General features: G+C 53.1%; 1 protein-coding gene across 1 annotated transcript in view; it reads left to right on the forward strand.

Moving 5' to 3' along the window:
- Positions 1 to 11,942, forward strand: part of STUM (stum, mechanosensory transduction mediator homolog) — a 63,311-nt gene extending 51,369 nt beyond the window's left edge. Inside the window, exons 3-4 of the mRNA XM_065936752.1 lie at positions 4,796 to 7,254; positions 7,500 to 11,942. Coding sequence (XP_065792824.1) covers positions 4,796 to 4,830 — 35 coding nt within the window. The 3' untranslated portion in view covers positions 4,831 to 7,254; positions 7,500 to 11,942. The remainder of the gene's footprint in view (positions 1 to 4,795; positions 7,255 to 7,499) is intronic.
- Positions 11,943 to 12,349: the final 407 nt, after the last annotated feature.

Consider the following 12,349-nt stretch of genomic DNA (forward strand, 5'->3'; position numbering starts at 1 on the left):
CTTCTTTTAAAGTAAGATCTTTGTTCCTTGATGCCAAAGCCTTCCTCTTCCTGATTTGTATTCAGTGGACCTTCACCAGTCACTTAACACAAACTTGATCCCGACACAAAACTGACGAAGAAGTCTTGATTAACATTTTAAAAATAACCCAGCGAGATCTTAAGACAGACACACCTATTTTAAGCAGCCGCGCTTGGCACCCCGTGCCCCCGTGCGGGTCCCTGTGTTGTCACACGTGCTGTCTACCTCATTAGGCCGAAGCTCCTCACTCACACGGAGCACGTCCTTGCAGGCCGTTGGCCCTTCTCCCCACAGCCCACGCTCCTCCTGTGCCCCACACCTGACTAGAGCATTTGCAGGTGGAGTGCCTGTGCCAGAGGTGAGCTGTGTCAGGGAAGAACAGCGGGGGCAAACCACCAGGCCAGAGAAGAGGCAGGTCCCTGAGCCTGAGCAAGCCCAGCAGAGCCAGTGGATTGGTTAGACAGGCTGGTGGAAGCAGCCCCTTTCCCCCCAGGGTGCTGGACTGCCAGGGCATCTCAGAATTAGAGCTGGGAGACAGGGGCGGCCAGAGAACGGGGAGATGAACACTGGGCAGGGGGAACTCCGGGGGAAGCTGAGGAACAGTTGGAAGATGGCCAATCCCTCCTGGGGAGAGCTGCTCCCAGGGCAGGGGCTGCCCATCAGCAAGGGGGTTGGTGAGCCTGCAGATCAGGCAGAGACCGAGGCAGGTGCGTCCAGCTCCCTCGGGGAGCGCCGCCCTGGGGGCAGGTCCACGGACCACTTCCATTTGTGGGGAGTGGGGAAGAGTATTGCTGATAAGACAGGCATGCCGCCAATCATCCTGTGAGTCCAGAGAAGCCAAGTCTGACCATTTCCCAGAGGGTGTTTGGTGCTTCCCTGAGAGGCCTGTTCCCATCTGTAACCTGGAAGGGGCCCTCTGCTCTCAGAGGCTTCCTCAGTGGCTGATGGAAAGCCTGGGAAGGCTGCCCCGTCTCCACCCAGTATGAGCCCTGGACCCCTCTTACTGAGTCATCTCATCACTCAGCTGTTGGGCCAGGCACCCAGGCATGTTAGTGAGGAGACTTTCTGTTACAGTGGCACAAAACTATGTCACAATAATTGTATTGATGCCTAACCTGATGCCTAGAGCTTTCTGGCATTCTCTTTTTGGGTCACGCTTGATACTAGACCCCACAGGGTCTGGATCTTAGAGATAGCTTCAAGAACTCCCCTTTATCACCTCCTAGAGGAGGAAGCAGAGACCCGAGAAGGGCAGATGGGAACCTGTTGCTTCCTCACCTTCTACCACCCTAGCTGTTGACTCAGCATCACCCCCTCTCTCATGGCTGGTGTGGGGGCCATAGCTGGGCTGCAGGCTATTCAAGTGCTGGAACCCACCACCACTTCCTTCCTGCCCCCTTCCTCCCAGCCCACGCCTTCACGGTGGGTCACCTCCTTTGTTCCAGGAATGCTGTCTTTATGTCAGACTTTTTAGAACACTGTTTGGGGGATGGACTTGAGGGCTGCACCAGAAAACCCACCACCCCTCACTACTACCCACTTATCCCACCTAGGCTCCAGACTCGCTCACCCATCTCAGCAACAGGTGCCTCTGCCCCTTTTTCCAGAAAGTTAACCCACCTGCAAAGGATCAGTAATTGCCACTGTTGAGATGGTGCTGTGGGCTGAGATCACCCCAAGCAACAGTGGAGTGTGCACGTCTCAGGAATACTACATTGAAGAGAATAGTCACAATGGACTGTCCTGGCACAATGTCTGCCCTAGTAGATAGTTGGATAAGTGGCTATTATTCTCGTGTCATTCCAACTTCTTCCTGTAAAAATGAAGGAGACTTTCCAATTGTCACAACACAGGGTAATTTTTTTTACCTAGCATTGCGTGAGTGTCCCTAAGAAACATACCACGGGAAAGGATAGATTGGGAGTTTGGAACTGACATGTACATACTACTAAATTTAAAATAGATTACCAACAAGGACCTACTATGAAGAATTTATTAATTAATTAAAACAATAACAACAAAAGAAACACACCATCAAGAAAAACCTCCTAGGGGAAATCAGAGAACTCTAAATCAAAGTAGCAGTTAAAATTAGGAACTTGCAAGGCTATTGCTCTGTTTATATTAATAAAAATAATCAATAACAGTTAACAGTAGCCTGTATTGGTTGTGAGTCAATAAATACTTGGTAATTGTACAGGAGCCTTTTTCAGCTGCCATACCCATGGCTGCTGCTGCTGCTAAGTCACTTCAGTTGTGTCCGACTCTGTGCGACCCCATAGACGGCAGCCCACTAGGCTTCCCCGTCCCTGGGATTCTCCAGGCAAGAACACTGGAGAGGGTTGCCATTTCCTTCTCCAATGTGTGAAAGTGAGAAGTGAAAGTGAAGTCGCTCAGTCATGTCTGACTCTTAGTCACCCCATGGACCGCAACCTACCAGGCTCCTCCATCCATGGGATTTTCCTGGCAAGAGTACTGGAGTGGGGTGCCATTGCCTTCTCCGATACCCGTGGCAGACATTGGTAATCTATCGTGACACTTTCTGCTGAATAGTCTTACCTGTTTTCAACACAGGGCTTCAGGCAGTCACTACTAATGGATCCAAGATGTCTACAAGATAAAAGTCTGTCTGCCATTCCCTGCCTGAGTCTTTCCCAAAACATTAGGTTTTATATATGTGACTCCTGTCCACATAAAAGGTGAACCCCATGGCTTAGACAGGGGCCAGGATGGGTCACTTCAACAGCAGGTTGTCACAGTCAAACCTGTCCTGGAGCTGTCCCTCCTTGGAGCCATCCAGAATTCATCTCGCGGCACACATGGGTTGGGGGCAGAAGAAGAGTAAGGGGTAGGAGGTGAGCAGAAGAGCGACCTTGGCTGAGATTCGGAGGGAAGAGGAGAGAGCTCCTTGGCGGTGTCTCACGGAGTGTGACCCCCAGGGAGGGGAGAATGCTCACTCTGCACTCCTGCCCACACACCCTCTGGGGCTGCCCACTGGCCGCAGTGGCTGGTCACTGTGAATGCAGACTGCAGCCCTCTTCCATCTCCCAATCCCCACCATGCAGCCTCTCCCTTTTTAAATTTCAGGCCGTCCCTCTGTTACCGACCAGGGTTCTTGGCCTCCTTAATCAGTAGAAACTGATAAGAAGCCAGATGAGAAATCAGGCAAGGTTTTACTGGGGGCCCCTGTTGCAGTAGAGGGGAGTGAGAACAAATAACAGGTTCTCTTGGTCGCACCCTGAGCAAAAAGGTGAACTGATTCCTTACACGGGATGAAGGTAGGGGCAGGTCCAGGGGTCTGGCTGGAGGGGTGGCTTGGGTGGTGTGTGTGCAGGGGACATGCATGATACTCTGCTTTTGCTCCAGGCTCTTCAGAAGTGACAGTTGGTTCTTTTGGTCTTTTTGTATCTTCTTGTCCATAATTTGCCCCTACTGCTCACGCACATGCGCGCAGTTATTTTTGATCCCTCATAGTGTCTTTGCATTTTGTTGCTCAGAGAGAGTTTGTCCAGGTGCCAGCACTGCAGCAAAGGGTCCCAGGTGCCAGGTCCCAGCTTGTCTCACATCTGGCCTCTTTTTTTAGACTGTTTTCTCTTTCTCTTTTTCTCCTCTTCCTCATGCTGCCTCATATTCCTGTGTTTCTCCGAAGTTTCCCAAGGTGAGTCTGTTGGCGTATGCACAGGTCTCATGCCTGGGCTGCCTGGACCCTCCGCTTCACTGCCCTTCCCCCACCTCACACTGCTACCCTCCCCGTCCCCTGCCTACCCCCCACTCCCCGCACACAAACACCCCCTCTCCCAGTTGGTCAACAAGCTTCCATTTTTAGTTTTTTACTTTGGAAAATGTTTAATCATAGACACAAAGAGAAGGCCTAGTATAGTGAGTCTCTAAACGCCTATACCAGCTTCGACCATCATCCACTCATGGCCACTCTGTTTTCATCTATTACTGCCTGCGTCTGCCTCCATCCCAACACCTTAACTTAATTAGTAACCTGGTAAATAAAGAGAGAGAGAGAAAAAAAAAACAAGTCCACTGATGCTCCTCTGTGGGCTGAGTTACCAGTTAATAGGGGTAACTACTCAGCAAACCCAGATGAAAATTTCACCCTTAAATATCCCAGTAGATGTCTTAAAAAAAAAGGAACCACAGTACCTTTTCATGCTCAAATAAACTAGCATCAGTTCCTTAATATCAACAGCGATCGAGTTTTTCTCATGTCCTCGTAGTCACCACCAAGGCTTTAAAAGACTCGAAGCCAGCAGTCACCTTGGCCTGTGTCACCGACGTCCAGCTGATGGAGCATGCCGGCTTGGCTCCTCCCTTCTCTATGCGGTCTTCCTTTTGTCTTCCTTCCTCTTTTCTATCCACACGTACCAGATGCCCATCACTTGGGGGAGTCTTCCTGGCACCTTCTCCCAAGGCGCCGCGTTAGGAAATGGCAGCAGGCCAGTTGCCAGGGCCACGTTTGTGCAGTGGCTTCAGGGGTGTGGATTCAGGCGCGCATTGATAACCTTTCAACCCCCAGCAGGTCTGTAACAGAAACCCTCCTCTCATGTCTCCCCCACTAAACCCCGAAATCCACTCTCTCCACTCATCCCCTTGTTCCCCATTAAGAAGCCAACGCCCTTGGGAAGAGCTGGACCACGGCTGTAGCAGTCATTCACACGTCTGTGTGAATAAGTCCTAGCATGTTCGAGTCCGGGGGCGCCGCCTGGAGAAATGGTGAGGGGAGTGGGTGTCTGACCGTCTCTCCTCTGCTTCTCCCTCACAGGCTACAAGGAGCAGGGCGTCCCGCAGCAGCTGTGAGCCCGGGCGAGCCGCTGAGAAGCCCGGTGCCCAGGAGGGCCACGTCAGGCAGCGGCCGGCCCGGGGTCTTCACGTGTTCTCTTCTGCCGCTTCCTGGGTTTGGAGTGGAAAGAAGGGGATTTGAGAATACTATTTATTTTGAAAACGCACCTGCTTTTCTCAGCAGGCTCTGAGAGCTGCCCGCTTCTCCTGCTGCTCCAGAGAGTCTTATAGCGCAGACGCCCAGAGGGCATCTGGGCTGGGTGGGGAGTCGGGTGGAGGTGGGAATGCTGATGCAAGAAGCTGGAGCGCCCCAGGCTCGGGCCACCTGTCCTCGTTCGCTGCCCACCGTGCGGACGTGCGGGGTGGCCAGGCCAGGCAGCAGTGACCCCGTCCAGGCGAGCAGGGCTCGTCAAGGGGCAGGACTGCAGGGGACACCTCCTCCAGGCCCCTGTGGGAGTGGTCTCCTGGGGGCAACGCCGGGGTGTGAGTAAGGATAGACAGATTCCTGCCCGGTGTGGAAAAGCCTGCTGTGCCCTCAGCTGTCGACGGAGACGGGTCCCTACGGGTGTCTGCTGGCCCCATGGCTGCCCCCATCTCCTCACCACTGAAGTCTCCAGGTGTGGGCGGATCTGACCTTTGTTTCCCTGGGAAGGAAGGCAGTGGCTCCATTCCTGGGGCAAAACTGCTGGAATTGCCAGATGCTCATGTACACATTCACCAAACCAGGTCTGCGTGGGCAGCCTTCCCCGTTATACTCAACACTGTCTGGGGCCTGCACTCCTTTCTCTGAAATCCTTAAGGCCGACAGGTCTCTGACTTCACACGTTTTAGATCTGAGGAAGAGAAGAAGAAACGTTTGCCATCCATTTCGTGACAGCCCAGCGGAGTCTAGACCTGCTCACACCGTGAAACACGGGACCATTTCTGCAGAGGAGCATGTGAATAATCAGGCTTATTAGGATCAATAAAACTGTAAATAGCTTCGCCTCAGTACAGGTCAGATTTTGCCACTAAATACGTAAGGGGAGAAAACTCACCATTTGAGAGCTTTAGGGGTTTTAGAATTGCAAAAAAAATAATAATAATAATAATTGCAGGGTGTGGTGGATCCCTCTCTGAAAATCCTTCTGCAAAAATCCTGCAAACAGAGGCATTCAGGTGACCTCGCTGGTGTTACACGGGGATTCCTCCTGTTGCAAAGGGATGATCGGGCCCTTTGTGACACCTAAATGACTGTTACAGAGCCACAACCACCAGAAGATGTCTGATTCAAGATCAATCAGCAATTAAGAGAAAAGAGATCTAAATGACAGTGACAAGGTAGACATTCACATGCCTGCTTTCTTGTCATTTTCATTCTAACGTAGGGGTTGTTAAAATGTGGGACTGGCCCAAAGCCAAGTTTCTGGCCTCACTGGACTTTGTGCCATTGGGTGTGTTTCTCTGCAAGGGGCTTTTCCTATCTATCAGGGACTCAGTCAGAATTTGGCCAGGGATGGAAGAGTGGCCTGTGGCACTAGTGGTAAAGAATCCACCTGCCAATGCAAGAGACAGAGACGCAGTTTCAATCCCTGAGTTGGGAGAATCCCCTGGAGGAGGACACAGCAACCGACTCCAGTATTCTTGCCTGGAGAATCCCATGGACAGAGGAGCCTGGGGGCTGTGGCCCATAGGGCCACAGAGATTCGGACATGACTGAAGCAAAGCAGCACAGAAGAGCGGCCTTTTCTGGTCGTTTTCCCCTTAATGGATGGGAAGGCTTGGGGAACCGGCAGCTGGGCAGGCCCCTCGCCCCACCGTGAGCCCCTCTGGGGGCCACTGCATGCTTGGTCTCTGTTCCTGAACTCTCCACCTGGGGCAGTGGCCCACCCACCCCATCCACTGAACTTTCTAGTTATAGTCCTGTTGGGAGGTGGGTCTCGGGCTCCCTGTGGCCTGGACAGCAAACCGGCATCCTTGAAGAAATGGAATTCCCTCAGCCACTTGCTACCCCGCACCTCCACCCCGGGCCCCGACTCAGAGGTGGGCTCTCCACTCCTCAGTCTGATCCTACCCGCCTCCCACCTCCCCATCTGATGAGCTGCCTGGGGCCAGGTTACATGTCCTGGACGCCTGGCAGTGTCTGTCTCTTACCCCTCCTTTCTTCCTGGCCCCAACCCAAGCCTTTGCAGCTTCTTTCACGTTTGGAAGCCTCTGTGTTGTCAAGGCGTGGGCTCGGATTTGGCTTTATCCAGAAAGTCAGAACCTTCCGCTGTGAGAAGACAGCATCCCCTGGGCCAAGAGGAGAGCAGGCTGGCGGCTGGTTGCTCTCGAGGAAGCAGCATCAGCGCACGGAGCCTCCCCTGGAGTCGGATAAAAACAGCTCCAGCGGAGGGAAGGGAGGCCAGCCCACAGCCGGTCACCCCCAGACAGCTCCCCCGAGTTTGCAATGACAGATGTCAGGTGGGGGCAGCACCCAAAGGGAGAGGTGGGTCTTATTTTCCTGCCATGGCTGGGGGTGGCTGCTGAAGGGGGTAGAGAAGAGCTAGCAATTTATGTCTCATGTTTAGTGACACAATTCATACATGGGGGAGGGGGGGGAGTTTTCTTGAGTGACAGGTATCACTACGAGTCCCAGTGTGGGTTGGCTTCATGCAGGGGTGTGTGTGCCTGGAAGGACATCTCCCGTCCTACGCCCTCTTCCCCAGATCCTTCCCTCACCTGTGGCTGCTCTCCCAACTTGAGAACACACCAACCTCAGCAGGCCGGCCCTTTCCAGGTAGACCCCCGCCCATCTTCTGAACAATGAGTCTGTGAAGACTGCCTGGTGGGCGGATCAGCGCAAAATAGCTTCTTTCTAAGTGAGACCACAGTCTCAGCATCATGTTGTCGTTAGATAAGGAACAGTGGCCAGTGTACTCCGAGTCCTCTGAGCTGGCTGCTCAGGTTGTTAGCTTGTCCAGTCGCCAAGTCATGTCTGACTCTTTGCAGCCTTGTGGACTGCAACATGCCAGGCTTCACTGTCCTTCACCATCTCCCCGAGTTTGCTCAAAGTCATGTCCACTGACTGTTAGATGGCTGGAGTTAATCTATGAAGCACTGGCCAGTTGAAAAGCAGGAACCTTGTATGAGCAAGTGCTTGGTTGACACCCAACACTCTGGTTGGGTCTTGTCTCAAGGATGATGGCCCAAAAACCCTAGGGTGCATTTCAGGTCCAGAATTCTGTAGGACATTCCTAGGCCATGGGTACTCAGGACAGGGATCACAGGCACACAGAGAACCTCATAGTGAATGAGAAACTTGGATCACAGCGGCAATTCCCTCGGGCCAGAGCAGGATCCTACAGCCAGCATGAGCCATCTGGCAGCCTGGGAGTGTCCTGTGGACAGTGGAGACAGTCCACCTGGATCTTAAGATCTGAGTACCAGACAAGACTTTGGGAAGGGCGGGGTCCCTGTGGGAGCCGCAGGGACAGATGGCTCCTGGTGCTGGTCCAGCACCCCTCCTGCCTTCTGTGGTGCTGGGGTAACAGGCAGGAGCTACCCTGCTGTGACCTCGAAGCCAGCCTCTTGGCTGCATGTGAGGGGAGGGGAGGAAGGGACACAGGGCCCTCCCCTGCTGCCCTGGACCTGCATGTCTGCCCCCTTGACAAGGACAGCCTCCAGACACTGGGCCCTTGCCAGGCACTGTGTGCAGGGTTTTCAAATGTCAGAACTGAGGCACCAAGAGAGGACGCCGTGGGTCCCCCATCACACGCTCACAGCACGGAGCTGACTTCAGTGGCCAAGAGGGAGTCCTTGGCAGGGGGTGGGTGGTGCCTGGCCCACTCAGCAGTAACAGGGTGCCAGCCTGCTCTCAGCATCCCAGCTGGCCCTCAGACCCACGCTCCTTGTTGAAGGCAGGCCCGAAGGGCGCCCCATATGGCAGTGTAAGAGAACGGCGGGCCTGATATGAGGGGCTGCCTGGTCCTAACATGCAGGACCACTTCAGTTTTGTCGCTATTCAGCTTGTCTGAGTCCCTGGGCCTGAGCTGGGGCGGATCCCCTCCTGGGAGGAGAGCAGGCCGTGGGCTGCAGGCCCACCTCGGGATTTAATGACACCAGCTGTTTTTATCGTGTTAGTGATATTGGCAAAGAAAGCCTCTTGCACTGTGTAAACCGCTTGGGGATATAGAATTTAGATGTAAATTCTCCAGTTGGTGTCTGCAGGAGCTGTTCACTGTTGTTATTCCTCCCTGTTGCTGGTTGGTTTAGAGGATTTTCAACAGGCAGGCTGGAGGTGGCTGAGCCCTTTTTTGCTATGTTTTTTTAAATTTATTTATTTTTAATTGAAGGATAATTGCTTTACAATATTGTGTTGGTTTCTGCCAAACATCAATATGAATCAGCCATAGGTATACCTATGTCCCCTCCCTCTTGGACCTTCTCCCACCACCCTCCCCATCCCAAGGTGGCAGAGCACTTTTAAAGGACCAGTCCCCGCTCCCCACAGACCATGTCCTCGTCTCTGGGATGAGCAATTGAAGCAGTTGCTGACCATTTGCTGACACACCCTCCTCCATGGAACCCAGCCTTTGTCTCCACAGGCTCCCTGTGCCAGCTTCCTGCAGTCCTATGTGTGGGGGCTCCCTGTTTTGCTTTTGTGCATCAGCAAGTCCTCAGTGGGCACCAAATGGACCAAGTAGGTCCTGAGCGTGGCTTTGGAGAAGCTGATCAAAGGTGCTGTCTTCCTGGTGAGCAGCATCCCAAGTGGGATGGCGAGGTGAGTGGAGGTCAGAGAGGGGAGATGCTCGCTAAGGCCTAGGGCTGAGCCCCCAGAGAGTTTGACATGTGCTAGAGGAGATAGGAAGCCAGACTGTCAGCAGAAGGGAGGCCGAATTCAGCCTGAGTAGGTGGTGATGCTTGGGGACCTGTATTTTTCATCACTTTTGTTCCCTTCAGATTCTTAGAGCTTCAGAAAGTTCTTGAACTCACAGAGCGTGAAGGATTATGCTCAGATTTTCATGGATCCACCCCAAATCCCATGTGGAGAGAGGATGAGCCCCTCTGGTGATGGGTGGGGAAAACCCCAAACCAAGGTGACCCCAAATGCCCCGCAAGCCTGGAGAGGGTGAGTTCCACCCTCAGCACTCTGTCTCTCCTACTGCCTTGTGTCTCAGTTTAACCATCTGTAGCTTGGGTACAAGGAGGGGCTGGGCAGCTGTCGTTCTTCCCGTTTCTTTCAGAGCAAAGGGCTTGGAGGATGAGCCTTGCCAGGTGAGGGACAGGGAGAGGGAGCAGCAGGCCCCATGGACTCTTCCTAGTAAAACCAAAATACTGCTCCCCCCTCCAATTCCACTCTCCCTTCCTGATCCTGTCCAGGGCAGGGAGGGGGGAGGTTGACAAAAGGGTCCCACTCGTGCGTCCTGACTTCTGGTACAAGTTGTCTCTTGCCTTGGATCTAGCTGTGAAATCTCCATTCCCCACCCCTCTTCCTCCCTTCCCAGATTTGTCGAAATGCCAGCCACCCAGGCTGGTCCAGACTCCACGATCTGCCTCCGCACCTGCACTTTCACCCTGGAGCTAGCAGACGCACCCACACATGCACACCCCCGCCTGTGCACACACTCACACCCACACACAGCACACACGTGCACACACAGCTCTCTTCAGGCTGGGAGGAGGCAGGCCAGGGTCTGTCTGGAGACTCAGGGCTGGGAATTAATGTCTCCAGAGGAGCCCGGTGCCCCATCTGGGAGCCGTCTCCCTCTAGCGTGGGCTCTGGCCGATGGCACATTTGTCCTCATCACCCCCGTCCCATGCCCAGATACCCACGCTATTTCTTCTCTCTCCAGGACCCCTGGTCTTGGGTCTTTTCCTCCCAGGGCCCATGGGCTCAGCATCCCCACCTTACCAAACCCGGCCGTGCTCACCCCCTCACTCAGTTTGGCCTCCTGCAGGAGGGGGGCGGTCTGCTCAGAGAGGAGGAGACAATGGTCTCTATCCCAGCTCTTGTAGGGCTGCATACAACCCTCTCTTTTAAGGTCCTTTTCTGTTCCCACCTCCCCCCCGCCGCCAGCAGCCCGGGTACAGGAACCAGTAAGAAGAGAAGGGGGACAGAGGTCACATCTGCCCCCACTTTCTGGGTTAGCACTTGACCCCTGTTCCAAGCGGTGAGTGTTGGTGGTTGTAAGTGGCCTGGACACCCTGTGGGAGCACGTGACTGCCCCCCTACAGGCTAGGCTCCATATTGCTGTACATGATACCATCTTTAAAAAAAAGCAACATACATAGAAAAAAGACTGGTTCTGTGTGTCTCGGCAGAATCCATATATGAATAAGTGTTGTATTTGATTTGTAATTTCTGATACCAAGACTGGCTTTGTTTGGATCTCTCTTCTTTATGTTAGATGAATCACCGTACATTTTTCTTGTTCTCCAGCAAGACCCACTCTCTGATCTCCCAGGGCTTTCTTGTCTCACTTCTGCCCAGATCACTGGGAGCCCACCCCACCACCACAGACTTCCCCTGGGGTCCAGTGCTCCTATATTTTCCAGCCCACTGCAACGACTGCAGCCTTCCTCCCTTCTGAGAGAGGAAGAAAGCTTTAATGTCACAGACTTAGGGAAGTTTCCAGATTTACCTTGGCCCAAACCTTGCAGCCTGGGGCCCAGCCCTGCCTGCAGCTTAGCTCCCCCATATCCTCATAACCCTGCCCCCTCTCCCCTATGCCCACCTTGGCGGACCTGCCTGACCTGACTGAGTCTCCACAGCGCCCTCTAGGCGCTCACTGATGAGGGTTCCAATTTCTCCAGCCTTCTCCCGGCTTTAAATGCGTCCTTCAAGCACCATTACTGTACATGTACTGAAAAATACCATGTATGACAATAAAAACTTGTGTATATATCTCCATGTACATATTTATATATTCCTATTATAAATATAGAAAGCATGGCATCTCTTTGACATTCTAAGTTTGTGGTTTTTTTTTTAAATCCCAGAATTATGGCTTTGGAAACCTTTTCTTCCTTTCCTTCTTTTCTATGTAATAAACATTCATGTGACCTTTCTGTTGGCTTCTCACCTGCCTGTGTCCTCTCGAGCTCAGAACTGGACAGATCTCTGGCCTCTGAGTGCCTCCCTCCCATTCCCTCGGCAGTGTTTGCTGCTGGCGTCCTTCCTGCTGTGAAGGTTGCCCCTCTCCAAGGTGGGTCTTGCCTTCCTTCAGACTTCTTCCTCAACCCCTTCTCCTGGGAGGCTTGGGCAAGTTAGTTCTCAAAGGCCCACATGTTTGGTAATCTGATCGCTTTGCAACCGCAAGTTGGCGAGTTAAATTGAGCCTGGGGCCCAGACTGGGTTCACCAAGAATAAGGGCACAGATGAAACTCATTTCCTTCCCTTGATTGGAGATTGGAGACCGGTTGATGAAGGACGTGTGTGTGGCATACTCATTCGTCCAAGTCTCCTATGTAAATGAGAAGCAGAGTAGGGGTGGTTAGGAGAACTTACAACTCACTGTTGAGCTGTAGCAAGGGACTGGTTGAACTGATGTTACTTACCTTGGAGGGAATTTAAGGG

This window comes from Muntiacus reevesi, chromosome 5, assembly GCF_963930625.1.
Source record: "Muntiacus reevesi chromosome 5, mMunRee1.1, whole genome shotgun sequence".
NCBI classification, from domain to species: Eukaryota; Metazoa; Chordata; class Mammalia; order Artiodactyla; family Cervidae; genus Muntiacus; species Muntiacus reevesi.